The following is a 21967-nucleotide window of genomic DNA, read 5'->3' as shown; positions in this document are numbered from 1 at the left end:
TGGAAAAGACTGAAATGTAAAACAAAAATCAAAATTCTTCAAATTTAATGAAACTTTACAAACATGTTATATGGCATCATAGATACCGCAGAACAATGATTTGGGGTCCGTTTTTGCGACTTTTGTGTTAGCATCCCAAAACAGGATTACTTGTTGTTTTATTGGTTTTGTTTTCGTTGATAAGGAGATGAATTATGATTTGTTTGTATAATTTAATTTAAACAATGTCGATATATTAAATTTACTGGGCCAATTAACGTATTTAAATTTAAACAGGAAGTTTGCCGACGGATACTTTAATTGCACTCCAATTACTTAAATATTTAAATATTGGCCAATGTAATGAATAAATAGACGTGATCAGGTTATTAAATGTGAAAACCTAAAACACACAAACGAATCAAAAGAACTTTTTTCTACGTTCAATTTGGATAAAGGTATAGAGGGAGGAATGGATAGCACTTAACATCTTTTACCCCGACGCGTTTTTACGTTTGTCTCATAAGAGCCTTTGACCTTAAAGTTTGTAAGTCTTGTTTTATTTTTTAATTTAGTGCCTAATGGTCTTTATCCTAACTAAACTCATTCACCTAGATAGTGCTCATCGATGTTTTGGTAGAACAGAAGGTCATGCGTTTCTCACACTGTTTATTACGTCTGTAAACAAAATCCTTTAGATGTGTACTAAATGATAATTTAGACTGATAAAACACGATTTAGTTAAACGTTGTATTTGGCTTTAGTCTAGCTTTCAGTAACTGCTAGTACTCTTATTTTGATGCGTCATGTTTAATGTTTTTTATATAATATAGTCCTGTAGCTCGTATCGAGTGTTCACAGTTAGCCTATTGTCATTGATGTTTTAAGTTTCTTCTAAAATTGTGCTAGTTCACCTCTCTTCCAGATTAAAAAGGAAGCTGAGTTTCAAAATAATGTTTAACACGTTTAATGCCGACATTTGACAACGTATTGTGTTAATCATGTTAATTGCAACAAGACAGTGGAACAGATCCTCCTACTTTCCAGATTCACACTATGTAATATCAGTTGTATTTCTGCACATATTCATACTCAACTTTTGTTATTGTATTTCGTCTCCAGATCATTTGTATTGTGTGCCGATTGAAGTGGTTTGTTCTTAAATATAACAAACACAGGAATGCCATAATTGCTAGTGGTAAGATCTGTATACTAATAATAGTAATAACAAAAGTAAACAAAACAAAGTATGGTATCAAATCAAGGTCTTTCTTAAGAAGCATAATCCGTTATGTGTGTTTATGATGTCTAATTGATGTTGTACTTCAATTTGCTTAAAGTTTAGTTCTTATAAATAAATAAAACAAACACAATTTAACCAAATGTTTTATTAAAACAACATTGTCATGATTTCAGACCTGTCTAATCTTATACAGTATTGTACCTGTACATCGTTTTAATAATGACCATACAATGAAAAGAATAGCTCAGTAAATATTAAAACGGATTATATCCTTTAAGGCGTATCAACTTTGGTACAGTTAAATGTAGATATACTTTTTTGTTTTTTAATTCAGATGAAAATTCAGGAACATTACATAACTACCAAAAATAAATGTCGCGCTTCCACTGATTTGCAGAAAAAACAGAAGCTTCTTTCTATTATATTCTTTAAACTAATTCATAATATATTTATCCAAAATTCAAACGGTGTAAATCAAGAGCAAAATTTTGATTCAGTTATATAAAACTTCATCTTGAATTATTCGTAATAATTGTGTGCCAATACACATTTAGTGTAGTGGCAATAGAATTATTTATTCATGCAAACTTCCATTTGTATTTATGCATTTTATGATAACCTATTTATGACACTGACTATTCATAAAAAGCCAAATATCTTATTGGCATTATATAGGTAGCTTTCCAGGTATCAAAACCAACACGATATGACATGTGATTACATATTTTAATTAACCTTGATGTTGAGTCAGCAAATCATCAATCTTAAAAAACAATGATTACATCATTTCTATATTTGTCAGGAATGAACAACTCGTAAAACATAAACTCAACTCAACCAGTCATCATCATTGTTTGTTATCATACCTATCTCTTATAGATCACCAAAGACAGGTTTGACAATTTGAGATATTTTAAAACAACACATAAATGCATCTATCATGTTAACAGTATACAATAGGAACGCGCAAACATAACAAAAACTGTGTGGACGGTATCATACATTGTGGATCTTAAAGAGGTATTATTATAAAAAGGAAACACAGTAGAAGTTCTCGATGAATAAAACTAAAGTAATGTACAACAAAATGCAAAACAAATATTTGTTATTAAATTGAAATACATCAATTACTTTAACGAGTCCTTTGAATGACATGGATATTTAATTTATGAATATGCATATTTGTAAACACTTCTAATATCTAAAAAAAAAACAGTATTCACTAATCGACGATTATGCGATTATATTACAACAGACATGTTATGCGATTGATCTGTTGGGAAACAGAAATATACAATCCACAAAACGAATTTTCTTTTGAATTCAGAACATTTTACAGAGAATAACATTTAATTTGGTGTCCTTGAAGCAGTTCTCTCTAGTCATTTCAATTAATTTCTCTTGTAGTATTTAATATAATTTCATTTGTCCAAACTTTGTACTATTTGGTGGAACTGATGTCATGCTTCCTATAAACTGATTCGCAGGGTTGCTTGGAGTTACTGTTTGAACCATCTGCAACCCATTATTTTTTTCGTTTTGTAGTATCGCCTCGTCATAAGTTGGAAGCTTTCCCTTCACATCGACAAAGCTGACCGCGCGCTTAGATACGGTTCTTTGTAAGAAGAATCTGGAAAAAAAACCATATTAATCACAGTAACAGGATATTTTTCATATTTACCTCTATGTTAAAATGTCTTCCGTGACAAAAAAATGTTTAATACACTCAAATATACATTACATCGGAAGGAATCAGGGTGACTGCTCATTTAAACATTCAAAAACAAGTGTCAAGATTTTACATCTATACACTGAGTTATTAGCTCAGTTTCATGGCATAAAACTTTTCGATCACATGTATAGTAATGAATGAAAACAAATAAGCAAATAAGCCATCAGAACATCAAAATACAGATGGGTGCGGTCCTAACCTTGACAAAAGTTAACTTAGAGTTAACTTGTTGACTGCTTTCTAAGTTAACTTGAGAATTTTTAAGCAGTCAAGCAAGTTAACTTCGTTGTTGGTGGACCAGACCTACGGTCTGCTTTTTTAGGACTGCTGCAGACCTATCGACAAGTCTGCTCCAGACCAGACCTGTGGACAAGTCTGCTTTTGACCAGTCCTGAGGACAGGTCTGCCCCAGACCAGACCTGTGGACAAGTCTGCTTTTGACCAGTCCTAAGGACAGGTCTGCCTCAGACCAGACCTGTGGACAGGTCTGCTCCTGACCAGACCTGAGGACAGGTCTGCTTTTGACCAGACCTGTGGACACGTCTGCTATTGACCAGACCTGAGGACAGGTCTGCTTATGACAGATTATCGTTATAAGAGTTTTCATATCAGACTTGAGCTTTCATTAAAATATGTAAACAACATTCGCATTGTTTTTCCTTAGATATCATTTATTATTTACTCGCTAGACTCTACTAGATATTATACAAATGCTCTCTTTTATTTGATATACATGTATTTTTATATAAATAAAAAATGGCTATACGATCACACAGAGTTTTTTTTTATTAGAAGGCGGATAGAAAGGTTATCCAACGCATCGGAACAATATTCTTATATCACGGGATATCGGCAACATTGTCTACGTTACTTCGTTCCCCGTTGTTTACCTGTCCCTTCCTAAATTTTACTTTATGCATAAATTTATACTTGCATGGATATTTCATTGATATTCAACTTGTTTGCATTGGATTTACTATTCTATTTCCCGCAGAATATTCTAACAGAAATTGTACAGTGTCCGTAAGCATACGATGTGGTAAAACTATCAACAATCTCGTCAAATTCGTCAGATTTATCGAGAGATTTGTCATTGCCGATATTTATATGGGACGTCCTAAAATTATACTCAATGCGCACTTTAATGAAATAGTTGCCACTTGACGTTTAACTATAAACAAAATCAATCAACCGACATAATAGATTCCAAGAAGAGAACCTCGTATACTTTTTTTTATTAAATCATTGTAAACAGTACAAATAAATTCAGACATGTCAGTGTTGGTACTTTGATGATGTGGCATAATAGTTTTGTTTTACACGTACACCATCATGAACTCCTATATATGATGTGACTGTTATTATAAATAAAGAGATGAAATTCTGACATTCTCAATTTATTCAGAATATTTTTTGCATTAATGGTTTTCCAATATTATTGATTACGTGTACATTTACGGTCCTACTAAAATGTGAACAGGAGCGCCAGGAGAAGACATTAAGGCCCTCAGTACAATGGTATGCGGGTATATAGATTTGCAAATAAAAGTGCACATATGATCAGTTTTGGTCAAATAGTTTTGTTTTCCAAGTCAGCATGAGGTATTAAAACTACTGAAATTTTGTTACGTATCAATATTTTGAATAAAAGGAGGACACGCTGGTATCCTAAATTTATGCGAACAAAAATTTGTTGTTATTAAATTGCAATATTGCTGTCCATTGTCATGATTATATTATACAATGATTCCTGACATAAAAAATATGGCTGATTAATACTATGCGGGTTCATCATGGTGTATATAGATTTACAAATTAAAGTGCACATATGGTCAGTTTTGGTAATGCGGTCAAATAATTTTGTTGTACAAGTCAGCTGGAGGTATCAAAACTACTGAAATTTTGTTACGTATCAATATTTTGAATAAAATGAGGACATGCTGGTATCCTAAATTTATGTGAACAAAAATTTGTTGTTATTATATTGCAATATTGCTGTCCATTGTCATGATTGTATTATACATTGATTCTGGCATAAAAAATATGGCTGATTAACTATGCGGGTATATAGATTTACAAATTAAAGTGCACAAATGGTCAGTTTTGGTGGATGCGGTCAAATAATTTTGTTGTACAAGTCAACTGGAGGTATCAAAACTACTGAAATTTTGTTATGATCAATATTTTGAATAAAATGAGGACATGCTGGTATCCTAAATTTATGCGAACAAAAATTTGTTGTTATTATTTTGCAATATTGCTGTCCATTGTCATGATTGTATTATACATTGAATCCTGACATCAAAAATGTGGCTGATTTACTATGCGGGTATATAGATTTACAAATTAAAGTGCACATATGGTCAGTTTTGAACTTTTGGTGGATGCGGTCAAATAATTTTGTTGTACAAGTCAACTGGAGGTATCAAAACTACTGAAATTTTGTTACGTATCAATATTTTAAGTTAAAAGAGGACATGCTGGTACCCTTAATTTAGGCGAACAAAAATTTGTTGTTATTATATTGCAATATTGCTGTCCATTGTCATGATTGTATTATACATTGAATCCTGACATAAAAAATATGGCTGATTAACTATGCGGGTATATAGATTTACAATTTAAAGTTCACATATGGTCAGTTTTGGTAATGTGGTCAAATAATTTTGTTGTACAAGTCAGCTGGAGGTATCAAAACTACTGAAATTTTGTTACGTATCAATATTTTGAATAAAATGAGGACATGCTGGTATCCTAAATTTATGCGAACCAAAATTTTTTGTTATTATATTGCAATTTTGCTGTCCATTGTCATGATTGTATAATACATTGAATCCTGACATAAAAAATATGGCTGATTAACTATGCGGGTATATAGATTTACAAATTAAAGTGCACATATGGTCAGTTTTGGTGGATGCGGTCAAATAATTTTGTTGTACAAGTCAACTGGAGGTATCAAAACTACTGAAATTTTGTTACGTATCAATATTTTGAATAAAATGAGGACATGCTGGTATCCTAAATTTATGCGAACAAAAATTTGTTGTTATTATATTGCAATATTGCTGTCCATTGTCATGATTGTATTATACATTGAATCCTGACATAAAAAATATGGCTGATTTACTATGCGGGTATATAGATTTACAAATTAAAGTGTATTATACATTGAATCCTGACATAAAAAATATGGCTGATTTACTATGCGGGTATATAGATTTACAAATTAAAGTGCACATATGGTCAGTTTTGGTGGATGCGGTCAAATAATTTTGTTGTACAAGTCAACTGGAGGTATCAAAACTACTGAAATTTTGTTACGTATCAATATTTTGAATAAAATGAGGACATGCTGGTATCCTAAATTTATGCGAACAAAAATTTGTTGTTATTATATTGCAATATTGCTGTCCATTGTCATGATTGTATTATACATTGAATCCTGACATAAAAAATATGGCTGATTTACTATGCGGGTATATAGATTTACAAATTAAAGTGCATATATGGTCAGTTTTGGTGGATGCGGTCAAATAATTTGGTTGTACAAGTCAACTGGAGGCATCAAAACTACTGAAATTTTGTTACGTATCAGTATTTTAAGTAAAAAGAGGACATGCTGGCACCCTTAATTTAGGCGAACAGAAATTTGTTGTTATTATATTGCAATATTGCTGTACATTGTCATGATTGTATTATACATTGAATCCTGACATTAAAAATAAGGCTGATTTACTATGCAGGTATATAGATTTACAATTTAAAGTTCACATATGGTCAGTTTTGGTAATGCGGTCAAATAATTTTGTTGTACAAGTCAGCTGGAGGTATCAAAACTACTGAAATTTTGTTACGTATCAATATTTTGAATAAAATGAGGACATGCTGGTATCCTAAATTTATGCGAACCAAAATTTTTTGTTATTATATTGCAATTTTGCTGTCCATTGTCATGATTGTATTATACATTGAATCCTGACATAAAAAATATTGCTGATTTACTATGCGGGTATATAGATTTACAAATTAAAGTGCATATATGGTCAGTTTTGGTGGATGCGGTCAAATAATTTTGTTGTACAAGTCAACTGGAGGCATCAAAACTACTGAAATTTTGTTACGTATCAGTATTTTGAGTAAAAAGAAGACATGCTGGCACCCTTAATTTAGGCGAACAAAAATTTGTAGTCATTATTTAAATGAATTAAACTATTGCTGATTGTGGCTGCATAGTTCAAGGATGTATAACTAACAAGGACGTATACACCTAACATCAAATATACTTCTTTTCAAAAATATACATAATATGATTGAATTTGATCTCGGAATATATATATATATATATTCAGTGCCTGTTATCATTGTAACCGAGATCGTTTTTATAATAGATAGATTGTCAGATCACAGATAAATTTGTGTTACGTTCTGTGCATACTTATTTTCAATTATTTGTGTTTAATCCTGTTCATAAAACGGAAGTATTAATTTTCAAATTACTTTATTTTCGATGTTTATACTACGAAACAAAGATATTAAAAATATTTTTTTTTTAAATCAACGAAGAGCGGTCCTGGTTACAAGTTAACTTAGTGTTGACCAGACCAGTCAAAAGTTAACTTGGGAACAGGTCTGGTTTTGATCGGATTTGTTCAAGCAGAAGTTAACTTTGTGGCAGGACCGGTTTCCAAGTTAACTTATGTTAACTTTATGACAGGACTGGTTCCGAAGTTAACTTATGTTAACTTATGACAGGACTGGTTCGAAGTTAACTTATATCAATAGCGGACCTGTTTCTAAGTTAACTTTTTGGCAGACATAAAAACAGTCCTAGGTCCAAGTCCGCTTTTCAAGTTAACTAGATTTTGGTCCTAGGACTGGTCAGAGCAGTCCTATATTCGGTCACAGGTTAACTTTGACCAGTCCAAATGACTGGTTATCAAGTTAACTTGCTGTACAGGTTAGGAGTGCACCCATCTGTATCTCAAATGTTTTAATACAACTACCATTTTGCAAAAAGATCGATGAAAATTTAAGTTTTATACCGCGCACATACTTAATCTGTTTGTTTAATAACGTCAGTTTAGTTTTAGTTTTTTTTTACAACTAAGCTTTAGGATACGGCTTGTTTCTATACTTAGCTAACACTTACTTTACAAGAAGTATAGCCAGCAATATTGTGGAAAGTACTGCAAGCATACCAACAATGACCCATATATAGGGCTTGTCATCTTTCTCGTCCTCATCATCTATAAAAGCAAGTGAAATTCCTTTTAAAAATATCATTTCAAAGATGCAGTATTCTGTCCAAATCAAATTGAGTAAAAGTAAAGACCATATGTACAGTACATAAAGGAAAAAGTTAGGCATGCCTAAGTTTTTTTTAAATGCTTAAAGCTACGATAAGTATCGTGAGATAACGGATTAAACCTTTGCAAGAGTATATATTTGGCCTTTTAACATGGTTAAGACGTAACATTAGCTATATCAAGTATATGAAAACACAACAAATATAAAGAAAAATGGTATTTAAGAATAGATTATCAAAAAACGCAGTTGTTGGCATTAACGTGGTATATTTTACTCACACACAGGTTTAAGACAGTATAGAGATTGCCAATCGGAGACATATAAGCTTTAAAGGACTTCCCTGTTGACCGTTGGCAGATAATTTGCCTGCCGTCTTTGAGCCGTCGATATTCGACTTTTGCACTGTAAATGTATGTCTTTGTCAGAATAATGACAAGAGTTGCCGACATTTGACAATTATATGATTAAATTACTTTTACATCAACTAATTTGAATAAATAAAACAGGGTTTGACCATGGTTCATAAAATTATTTATTGTACATTGTATATGTTCGATTTCTACATGTTCAATGAGCGAATTTCACTTTTTTTTAATGCTCCATTTATGGGCTTTATGTTTTCTGATCTGTGGGTCCGTTCGTTTTTCCGTTCGTCCGTCTGTCCCGCCTCGGGTTAAAGTTTTCGGTTGAGGTAGTTTTTGATGAAGTTGAAGTTCAGTCAACTTGAAACTTAGTAAACATGTTTCCTATGATATGATCTGTCTGATTCTAATGCTAAATTAGAGATTTTATCCCATTTTCATGGTCCACTGAACATAGAGAATAATAGTGCGGATAGGGCATCCGTGTACTTTGGACACATTATTGTTTATTATTTGTAATAACACTAGAAGAGGGGCGATAAATACCAGAGGAACAGTCAAACTCGTAAATCGAAAATAAACTGGAAACGTCGTGGCTCAAAATTAAAAAAAATATGACAACGTCATTGCTCAAAATGAAAAACAAATCATTTAAATGACACTAAGATGTATCAAGTAATCATTAAAAACTGTCGATACCTTTCGATGGATTGTGGTCTACAGGTGGTGGTCTCCTTGTAGTGGTGATTGTGGGTGTGGTGGTTGTAGGGTCAGGAACAGGGAATGTACCTTAAATATAAAACGAATGATAAAATAATGTTATTACTCATATCAATGTTTGATCAAAACTATTTTCATCTTAGAGATATGATCGCACAATAAGTTAGCAAGTATAACCTCTCAACCTCTCACAAAATCAAAAGAAATCCATAACAAAACTAATATAAGCAATATAGCTATGATTTGCTGAATGTTTTAAACAAGAATAAGAAATTATCGATTGTTTGAAATCCTATCACAACATATTTTAGCACAGGTATGTACCCGTTAGTGTGTTTAAAATAAAATGACTAGTGCTATTAACCTGACCATTGTGTAAGTTAAAGTTACGATTGTTTCCCTTTGAATTTAATAATAAATATCAGAAATTCAAATATAAACAAGTCAGAACATTACATTTATTTACATACAGAACCTAAACTTACCAAAGCAGTAGGCTGATTTATCAACATTTAACTGTGTCAAGTAATAGGTCCTGTAGTTACCACAATTTCTAACTTTAATATCATACTTCTGGTCACATGTGGTAGATACTCCTGATTGGCATACTTTTCTGTCAACGGTTTTGTCAGAAACATCAGGTAAGCTTCCTAAAATATAAGATCTTTAATGTTGATCGCTTAAATATGCTAAATCTGATTAGTTACCAAATAACAGTTTATTACACAGATTTTAGAATATTCATTAATTAACATGAATGTAATAACAAAGATGTATTATAAAGTATCTATTCGTAGCATATAATTACCTTATTTATATACCTACCAAACAGTTAATACTAATAGAATACAAACATACACAACGGTCCTCAATACACCAGTTTTGAATAAAAAATATTCACCTTCCATCCATAGCGGATATAAAGTTCCACACTGCATCATACCAACGGTTTCATTGACTATGTCATTTCCGGTTACACTATCGATCTTGTACCATCCTGTTGTTAACCGACTGTCCTCTATCGCCACGTCATCGGACTGTAGTGTATAGTTCGATGACCGTTTCATTTCCCCTTCGAGTATGCCGTAGTTACTGCTATGACATGGGTCGACTAAAACAATTACATAACTTTTTTATTGAACTTTTTTAATTCCGCATATGATATAAATCTATGTTTTCCTTGTTATCAGGTTATCAAGGCATTAATTCGGTTTACACTTTTAATCACTTTTGTTTTGTAAATATTCAGTCTGATTCTTAGGCAGACTTTGATTAATTTAGCTGCATTGAGCAACACCATTCAATGAAAGTTAACTTCGAATGTTTATTAGACTTCCACTTTTTTATTCGAGCGCATATTTTAATATTTGTTTGTAGAAGGGGCACATCTGAAGTACACATGTATAAGCTTGGTTACAATTTTTTTTTGAATATTTAGAGTGTACAAAAAATATACGTATATACATTGTTCATTGCATGTATGAAAGAGAATCGAACTGAATTGATTTGAGGACACGAAAACGTAATACATACATTCACATCCTGGTGTAAATCCTTCGTTATCAGAAGTTTCTCCAACTGGACATTTTATCTCAGTACCTAGGAAAATCATTAATAGCATAATATAAGTCATTCAAAACAAGTATCAGAGTAAAATAATTATACATGTCAGGAGAATTGTGTTTTTTAGATGTGGCTGGTAGTTTAAAGAATTTCTTGAATTAAACTGTTCGTCCATTCTTCGACGAAAAGATGTCATTGGTCTATCATTAGCAATGTATCGATTAATTCCTGTTCAAATGATCTCAGTGTATCAGTACCGGTGTCTGATATACCCCTTGTTTTCCAATTTTCCCATTATGCATGAAAATGTTTTAATTATGTCGAGTTACCCCTTGAGTTAATGCATATCAGACCCTGCTTTCTCTGTCAATACACTCGTTGTCACCTCATAGTAGTAATAACGGATATGGTATAGTTTAAATGAACTACCGATACCGTCGTTGTTAAACAACAGTCGCCTCTTAAATTGATTTAAAGTGTTGCTTTTCATAAATTCTTTTGTTGATGGTCTGTGTTAAAATATCGCTTAACAGTATTTTGATGAAATACTTTTTCGAACAGTTTGAAAGAACAAAAATTAAATTTTCTCACCGAAGCAATATGCTTGGTAGCATCCACTTGTAGGTTGCAAGTTGTATATGTAAAATTCGTCACAGTTCTTAACCTTGATGTCATAAGAACTAGTACAACATCCTCCGTTATAATTTCCAACACATGCCGTAACATTTGTAATTTCGCCAGAAGACGGGTAGGATCCTGCAAATATATTGTACAACCGTTTGTAGTAAAGAAAAAGATGGCTACGTAAAGCATACTTATATTTTCAGCAACGGTTCCAAATCTCTATTAGTGTTTCAAATTTATCAATTCAAATTCACTCGATTATTTATTGCTTTTTTTGTCGTTATATTGCAAGGATACACATGAAATCACAAATTATTTTATGGTCAATTAGCTTCAAACATACTCATTGTCAAAGCAAAAAAAAAGAAAACTTCGGCTGTGGCATTTAAAAACATTATTAGCATACAACAAACTACAAAAATGAGTCGTTCTTTTAGTAACATTATAAATATCCATAATAACATAGTTTTATTGGATAACAAAGTGCTTTATCTTTTTTAAAGATCTTTTAATGTTTGTTTTCATTTTCAGGATGAGAACTATGTGTTGCATTTGCTGATGAATGACCATTTTAAAATAGAATTAGCTGTTGACATGTTTTTCCATTAAAATATATACACCTCGCCAAAAGTTAAGCAACACCTAAATATTTTTGCTTCTACTTTTTGTTTTACAATTAAATTTGATACTGCTTTGTTTTCATATATTTTCTTAATCTATTGTTTTATTGTTCGGTAAAAATTCAGGTCTGAATTGTATTCCTATGTACGTTAAAAAACGGGTTTTCGAAAGTTACATACACGTTTTTTCCTTCCAACTTTATTGCAATGAAATGTAACTGTTAACCGCAGACTAAATTGTGCCTATTTCCGTGCCTGTAGACCAGTCAAAGACCATTGCTGACTCGTAGGCATCGTCAGGCTCGACATCAGTGGTCACGTGATCACCGTAATTGGACTTTAAGACAATGACGTCAAGGCCATTGGTCTGACGAGTGCAGATTCATTCTTAATCATATGGATGGGCACATGTGCGTATGTCGTCCTCTGGATACAACATACAACAACATAACATCCTTTTAAATACAGCGTTTGGTTGTTAGGGGTTTGACAGTTTGGGTACGATTTGTGTTCGACTGAAAAATTGACCTTTATGGTCCGGATGAGGCGAGGCTATAACGGGTTAAAAATATCGCGATAAAATCATCCGAGATATCGTTGTGCCACATTTTGACAATAACAATCTTGTAACTAGACTGATATTCATGGACTATATTGCTAGACCACATAAAGAACGCATAGTATCCGATTATTTACTTCAGAAGGCAATTGACACGATTCCTTTGCCACCCATACCACTGGATATGGTTTCCATTTAGCATGTTTGAGATGATATTGCTCAAAAAGTCAACAACAGGGTTCAAGCTAGTAATAATTTACAGGAATTACAAGCAGCCTTGGTTGATGAATGGCAAATAATTTCTGTTAGAACATTACGACACTTAGTTCAAAGCACGAGACGACGTGTGGCTGATTGTTTCCGGACGCGTGGAGGATACAATCGCTAGTGACCTAAATTGTTCTTTAATTTATTAACAAATTGTCACTCTCGAGTTTTGAAAGGAATAGTGTGTATAGTGCAGAGCAAACTTTTTAAATACTTCAGTTAAAGTTGAAACTTTATCTTGTATTTTATTTTGCCATTTTAAAACCATTTGCCCAAAATGAAACAGTAAAAAGTTCAATCATGAAAACAGTCCAAACTTTCACTTTTCAATTAACATTATATATGTTTTCTTATAAAAACACAAATTCAGTTCATTGTATCATTCATTCGATAAGTTATGGATTCAGTAAAAAACGATTCTGGAAAATTATCAGGTGTTGCTTAACTTTTGGCGCAGTGTATATATTGCGTTGGTATGTGACCAAAGAGCCTATTGATTAATTTAAAAGAAATAAGTTCCTACCATTCAACCATATTGGAGAACTGGTTCCGCATTTGTAACCACCTACTGGACATTCTGTTGGCATTGTATTTCCTACGGCACTTATAGGACGGTACCATCCTGGTGTCAGAACATTGTCACACAAATTTCCTATTTCTGTATTGCTAACTGATCGCTCCCAATGATCTAAAGTTAGATGGTTTTCCTCAAGGCATGGCTCATCTACAAAATAATTCTAAATGAATTGGATGTTTTTGGTGATTCAAACTAGCAGCAAAACTCAGGTTTCTATTGACTACAAATACACACGAGTGAAATTAGAAACGATCCTCTTCTTAAGACTACTTGATGTTTTCCGAAAGTTTTGTTTTTATAAAAGTAAGTCCAGCTGAATCATTTGCTCTCCTTTATTACTATATTTTGAAATGTTTATTTTAGTTTTTTAATAGCATGCTTAATAATATTATTAGAATATATATACCACATAAAAAAGAATTAAACATAGCTTTCAAATCAAAATCAAATCAAATCGAGGTTTTATTTATTGTCGATACATAGTAAACAAAGTAACACAGGTTCTAGTGAGCCTTCAAACTCGACATGATAATAAGATAAATTAAACACAAGCAAAACACATGCAAACAAGACACACACAAAACAAGCATACATACATTACAGCAGGATATAAATAACATCAAGCATATATATGACATAAGCAAATAAAATAATATTGTTCATGTAGATAAAACATAAAATCTAAGCTTGCTGATTTTAGTATAAAAACAAGAAAAAAGTCAAGCTAAGCTCAAATCACAAAGCACTAATGGCATGCATTACATTGGCATAAGCTGCCAAAACAGTTCTGTATTAAATTAAAAAATTGGTTTAGAGGATTTGTCCTGCCTTATTCCTTAATTGTGCAGCACTATATCGAAAAGATTTTAACCCATATCTTGTAGTTTAAAATCTTTATACATAAGAATTAAGTGTACAGTAAAAACAATCGATCTAAATGATTTTGAATGATACGTAAGTAAACTCCAAGTAATGTCTAATGGATGGTTTGATAGTCATTCTGTGCATTCTTATGGTGATTGAACCAATCAACTGTATTATCAAAACCGATTTAAAGATGAATCGGAAGGGTACGTCTTAAATTTACAAGGAGTGCGATGCCAAAATTGACCCTAGTTAGACTATGGTTCAAAATGAATGACATAACATGTATAACAATTGATTCAGAACTTACATCTACATCCAGGGGTAAACCCGTTGTTGTCTGATGTTTCACCTGCAGGGCATGCCAATTCGGAACCTATAAAGACAATTTTTTATAAACAATCATAATCGAAAAAAAGAACAAACAAAGAGATATCTTACTAAGATATATATTCCAAATGCTTCTATTCTATTGATGAGAATAGATAATTTTAAATGATATCTTTATAACATAGATATATGACATTAAAAGAATATCATATAACTTAATGAATATTTTCTTCATTCTCACATCATACTTTAATTAAAACTAATTGTGATAACGTACCAAAGCAATACGCCTGATAGCATGATGACACTGGCACCAAATTGTACACAAGGTAATCTGTGCAGTTCTTGACCTCTATGTCATAAGAGTGTTTACAACAATCTCCATCATAATGTGCTGCGCATGCTTGAACTGTCTTCACATCTCCTGCGTCTGGGTACGCTCCTAGTGAAAAATGAAAATGAATGAAATATAAAAATAGGCGTCTATATAATGTAGTGCAATGTTTACAAACAACTGAAATACCTAAACTTTAGAAGAAAAACAAATGAAAAAAGATATAAAACGATAAAAAGGAATAAAGACAGACAAACAGACAAACAGACACACACACACACATATATATAATATATAAGAAAAATTATCGACCATCAGTGGATTCAACTCAATACTCAGCAGACAAAATATATAATTTTAGTCAAGTCATACACTTTTTAACCATTCTGTCAAATTTATATCTGATTTACTTTGCAACAATGGCAGATATTTATATTGCATATGCGTTTGTCTATAATATCCCTCAATTTTTCAATCCATGTCATAATGACTGACAGATTGTTTAATATATTTAATCGTTAATATATCAATATAATGATCCCTTTTTGATTTGATATCTTTTTAAATTTTTACTTTTACATACAAGAGAGTTTATGTAATATAATGACATGTATTTCATGGCTTGTTACGATATATATATCAACTGAAACATTATTTATACTAAAACGAAACTAATGAAAAAAGTGTATATTATACTAAAATATCTCAATGTCAAATTATCATCTGATTATGTTAGGACATACGTTCTGTGTGAATGCATATATCATACAAATAACAAAAGTTAGCTATAAATGTTCTCATTTTTGTACGATAACAAGACATGAGACATAAAATGAACTAGAATAGATAAATGGCTTACATTCTACCTTTAATCACAAGTCTGTATAGCAGACTATGCAACATGGACTTTGCTCCTCGTTAAAGGCCGAACGGTGAACTAAATTTGTTAATGTCTGTGTCATTTGGGCTCTTTTAGAGAGTTGCCTCATTTGCAATTATACCATATATTTTTTTTTTATATTTACCTAGTTTGATGCATATTCAAAGTTACCAGGCTATGTTTTAACCCACAGAAAGGAGACATACATGTATAATGGTTGAAATAATTTCCTGTATCTTATTCTTAAGTTCAAACTACACGTTGTGTATAATCTTAAAAAGAGGGTTATCTAATACAAAAAATATTGTCGTCTCTTGTAACAACAATTGTAGATTTACTTTATATCTCAAGCATATAAAGAAGGAATAAATTACCATTCATCCATATTGACATAGATGTTCCACACCTCATTCCACCATAAACGCATTCTGTTGGCATTCTTTCTCCCGCATAGCTAGTGACACGATACCAGCCAGCTTCTAATGTATTGTCGCATATTGCGGACGGTAAGGCTGCATTTGCTACGGACCTAGCGTCTTCATTTGGTGTATCCAAAACTTTATATGTAAGGCATGGATCACCTTGAAATAAATAATTAAATTAATCGCCTAATATATCACGTTATCAACATTTTTTCTTTTCATTTCAACTCACTTTCATTATTAATAATAATACATGTGGTTGAGGATTAAACAGATTATCACTAAATTAGTAGTTAATTAAAAAGTAATATCACAAAAAAAAATGAACTCGAGAAATATCAAAAACGGAAAGTCTCATCAAATGACAAAATCAAATGATAAATTACATCAAACGGAAAGACAACTCTCATATTCTGGTTTTGAAGCGCTAAAACCCTCACTTGTACGACAGTCGCATCATATTCGATTAAAAAATATCATTATCTAATTTCTAGGGTTAATGAATCTTCTAAATAATATATAAATTCTAACAAAGATTTCCACGTATTGTTTAAATGTTTCTGTCATATTAATAAATGAAATGTTTGGTGACTTTTTTTTTAATTTTTATTACAATTTTATAACATTAAGAACAATCAAAAATTTATAATAAAAACCATTATAACTTCCGAATTATAACCATGAATATGAATTTCAATAAGTGTTACATATATGTATTCTTAGGCAATGTATACTTGTATATTTCTTGACGGAAAAAAATAGTTTATCTTAAATTTGTATTATTAAGCTATGTATTATAAAATTAAAAGATTCGACCTAGAAATAAATCTAAACAAAATCTACCTATATCTAATACAAAATAGAATCACATAGAACAATTTAATGATATGTCTTTACACTAAAATTGAAGTTTACCTGAATTTTGTAATATTTAAACCACCATTTATATATTTTATTTAAATTAAGTAAAAAAAAAACTATCAATAGATACTTACAATTAATCGTTAAAACACGAATGAAAAGTATCAAAAATAGTGTTAAAATTTTCTCCATTGTATCTGTATAGTTATTTTCCTTTCACATTATGTTACTTCTACTGCATTAAAGTCTGACATTTTGTTTGATTGTCCTCATATACTTCCTGATTAATATTTGTCACGTGATTGGTTTAAAATCCAAACAAAGAATCTATTGATTATGCATGTGAAATATGAGCCAAATCTTTTAAAAGGTAAAACGTATCAACATCATCTTTTGGCAAGGACGTATATTGATTTCATGATCACCAGCAATAACAATTTTCCGATATGTTCTTTAAAATCGATAAACCATATCAAATTTTCTTCTCAGTTTTTCTATTATAATGATCTTGTTTGTCGTAATGCATAATGATGCATATACCTGTAATTTTATGATTATTTTTCAACATGTTTAGAATTATCAATGTATAAGTGATGAATAATTCAGGGTCATTTAATATCTATATTGGGTGGTTACAATGTTTCCTCTTATCATGCTTTAGTGGTATAAAGCACAATGTCTATTAATACCACTGGAAATTTTCTACAATCTTGGATGCATTTCAAAGGCTGTCCTTTATGTGGTTTAATCTTTATAATAGAATTACAAAAACAAAAAAGTCTTCAAATATTTAGTTAAATTTTGTACAAAGTATACTTTTTTGTCCATATGCACACAATAGACGATGACAAATGAAAAATAATTATTTATATTTTTTTCAAACTGTCTTACGGAAATGTTTATTATAATATAATCCTGGTACTTTTGATAACTATTTATTAGTTAGAAATTACAAGTGAAAATCACTATTTAAAAAAAGGTAAAAAAGTCCTTTTGGTGTATTTTTCTAGACGTGAAACAGAAAAGTTGGCCAAATATATGCATTAGAACAACTTGTTATTACATGTAAATGAATTCAGACAAACACAAACAAAATATCTTACTAAACATTACACTTAACAGACTAACTTAAGCAAGAGCAACACTAACAGAAAGCAGACGTCGAGGGTCTTTTAAGTTGATCAGCCATGGTTATAAGTGCCTGTACAATTATCCAATTAAAAACATTCACACTTATTTACGTGTGATAAATAAAACAGTAAAAAAGTATTCGAGATAGTATTCAATTTAGAATTTTAGGATTTATGATAGAAACAGTGATGTTACGTTTAGTCTTGTATTTGATAATAATGTGTGTTATAGATAATGCATATTTTAAGGTTTTTCTTGTCGTAGAACACACCGAGGGGTGTCACGATTGGTCAAATGAAAGACCAACCGGAGGGAGGTCTTTCTTCGAACAATCCTGACACCCCGAGGTGTGTTCTACGACAAGAAAAACCTTAAAATATGCATTATCTGACTTATATAGCGTAAACAAATATTAATTTTATAAAGATTTGTGAAATTTAGTATCCTATTTTACCGACAACACTAAAGTGGGATATTCCTTTCTAATGCGTTCAGGTTTTAATACGTCCTGTGGCTCATTTAGAATGTGAAATTAAACTCACTAAATAATTTAGATATAAACCTTTTAAAAATTATTATCCATACACAATAAAAAAATATTACTGTAAATGCATGAAGTAAGACACAAGTGTATTGTTACCATACGATAACGGTGTATGACAAATACAAGACACATTGTAAGTAATTTATTGTACCACTTAGCTTATGGAAAAGGGGGAGGGGGTATGTTTTTTTTTCTTCTATTTGTTATGTTATTTCTATCGCGGAAAAGTGGTTATTTTTTTAACAATTTTACTTGAATCGAATGAAAAATTCAGAAAGATTGTCTTTTGAATAGCAATACATTTTATTAAAAGATAATCAGGATGTAATTATATACCCTCCACACCCGACCCTTTCGTGAGTTACGTTAATGTTATTCAATAGAATATAAGATTATCTTATTAGTTGATCATTTGATAGAGTAAAAGGTATACATAAATTTTAAAAAGTTAAGAACTAACACGAAAACGAATATAAATACATGTAGGTCACAGTATGATTTCATATTCAGTGTGTATCGTTTAAACATGCATGAAATATTTGCCACTGGACGTTAAGCAAGCAACCAAAAATCAATCAACCTATTCAGTTTGACCCAATAAGATTTTCAAAATCTTACACACGAAAATGTTAAATCTGGACTTATTTTATGAAAGTCTACATAAAAATTCATCTGACATATATGATAATGTTTCTTTATCGTAGCGATAAATTAACAAAACTCCACGTTATTTGTTTCTAAAATTAAAATGCGGGACTGCAATGACGGTTTCTTTTACACCTATCATCGATTGAACTTAAAAAAATCAATTTCCAAATCGGCAACAAAAAACTATTAGACGAATAAAGTTTTGAAGTAAATCATAGATTGCATGTTTATCACACAGGTCATTATTTTATGCCTTGGAGCATATATCATTGAAACATGGTATCGTCCAGGTTGATTCTGAAAAAGAATGACCTGTCGTTCTGAAAGAAAATAACTCCATATAGGTATATAAGGGTATATAACGTATGTGCTCTTAAATGGATGGTGCTTTGCAATTAACTGACTAAAAATCAATAACTATTGCATATTTTATAAAAACGTTTAAGTTCGTTTAGATTACTATAAAGAAACACCTAAAGCGATAATGAGGTATAAAAAGTATGTAGATTTTGAAAAATATCTGCGAATTTTGGAATTGTAATCGTGTTATGTTAATTTTGAAATACGTTATAGTTATAGTTATTTTATGCAATGCTTGTAATATCTAATATAGGTATTTACGTCAGGGTTTTTTAAAGTCGGAGTCAGTTCAAATTCATATTACTATAATTAGGGCCATGTAACTGGTATATACAAATATTGTCTGGGTCAAGGTATCTTCCGTGTTTATCATATTTAAAGATCAAATTACAATTTGTACGCCAATTTTTGTATGAAATCTATAATGTTAGTGACAAAGATAATTGAAGATAATTATACGTGTAGAAAAAAAACAAGTTATTTTTAATACACTTTTTTGGCATTTGTTGTCAGATCTAATACATTGTTTTCTTTTGAAACCCATTGATAATAAAAATACATAAATCTTCTCATTAAAACATGTACATTTGTACAAATGTATCTTAAATTACATCTAGAAAATGAAAATGAGGGTCGGATGAAAACAAAACTTTACGACAAAAGAGATCATTTCAGCTTTCCAATTGTGAACTTTCCATTTCTAGGTAGCAACATTCAAGCAGCACCAGCATGCGGGATATATATCTCCAAATTGCTACGATATTCCCGTGCTTGCATTTCCTATCATGATTTTCTTGAATGAAGCTATTAAACAAAGAGTTCCAAATGGTGAAGTTGAAATCATCCCTTCGTTAATTCTACGGACGCCATCACGAGTTGGTTGACAGTTATGCAATAACCGTTTCACAAATGATATCATATATGTTCCTTACGTCGTCACTACTATCCCCTTCTCTTTCCTGAATGTGACCTATCAAATGAGACTTTTTGCCGGATTTGTTATCATATAAGCAACACGACGGGTGCCACAGATGGAGCAGGATCTGCTTACCCTTCTGGAGCACATGAGATCAACCCTACTTTTTGGTTGGGTTCGTGTTGCTTAATCTTTAGTTTTCTATGTTGTGTCATGTGTACTATTGTTAGTCTTCATTGAATTCATTTGATCTTTGGTGAATAGTTATATCATCAGCGTTCAAAAAACAACAATAATAATTAATAACTTTACGATAATTGGCATTCATGATATAAAAAAAAATATTCCTTTTTGAATTATTGTACACTAGTCATTTCTTAGGGCCTGTCATAGCTTGCTTTTAGGTGTGAGCCAAGGCTCCGTGTTAATCTGAAGACGGTACTTTGACCTATCAATATATTCCCGAATCGTATAAACATTGTTCATAGCTGAAAACTCTACTTTGACTAAAATTGTAATTCCCAATAAAATTTTCCGAAAACATTTCTGAAGAGAATAAATAATTATGTTGGTGTCAAAGTACGGTTTGTAACACGGAACACCGAACACCAAGTTATGTAAGGCTCTAAAAACAACTAGTGTAAAAAGTAAAATCACAAACATACTGAACTCAGAGGAAAATCAATTTGGAAAGTCCATAATCACATGGCAAAATCAAATAACAAAATGCATCAAATACGAGTGGACAAGAACTGTCATATTTCTGACTTGGTACAGGCATTTTCAAAGGTAGAAAATGGTGGATTGAACCTGGTTTTATAGCTAGCTAAACCTCTTACTTGAATGACAGTCGTATCACATTCCATTATATTGTCACCGATGCGTGAACAAAACAAATATATATAGTTAAAAATTTCATACGATTTACATACAAAGACAATATTATTTGAAGCTTTGTCCGCAGGAACAACAACATACTTATCATGAAGAATTGATAGACATTTCATGGCCTCTTTGTCTCTGAAAACGGACTTTGGTCGATCGTTTAAACAGTTTTTCAGCTTTTGAATTCGACGTTTTATCAGAGATCTGATAGTTTCAACCCATTCTGACAAAGTGGC

The 21967-nt window shown here is 31.4% G+C and overlaps 1 protein-coding gene across 1 annotated transcript; it reads right to left on the bottom strand.

Moving 5' to 3' along the window:
• Positions 1-1349: 1349 nt before the first annotated feature.
• LOC143042192 (uncharacterized) lies at positions 1350-17539 on the bottom strand. The gene is made up of 12 exons (XM_076214461.1): positions 17382-17539; positions 16339-16545; positions 15028-15192; positions 14731-14796; positions 13503-13703; positions 11501-11665; positions 10880-10945; positions 10248-10457; positions 9832-9996; positions 9326-9415; positions 8107-8203; positions 1350-2852 (listed from the first exon to the last, which is right to left on the bottom strand). The coding sequence occupies exons 1-12, from the start codon at positions 17437-17439 to the stop codon at positions 2633-2635; spliced, it is 1710 nt and encodes a 569-aa protein (XP_076070576.1). The 5' UTR covers positions 17440-17539; the 3' UTR covers positions 1350-2632.
• Positions 17540-21967: the final 4428 nt, after the last annotated feature.

This window comes from Mytilus galloprovincialis, chromosome 8 (genome assembly GCF_965363235.1).
Source record: "Mytilus galloprovincialis chromosome 8, xbMytGall1.hap1.1, whole genome shotgun sequence".
Lineage (NCBI taxonomy): Eukaryota > Metazoa > Mollusca > Bivalvia > Mytilida > Mytilidae > Mytilus > Mytilus galloprovincialis.
This window is presented reverse-complemented; position numbering and strand designations above follow the sequence as displayed.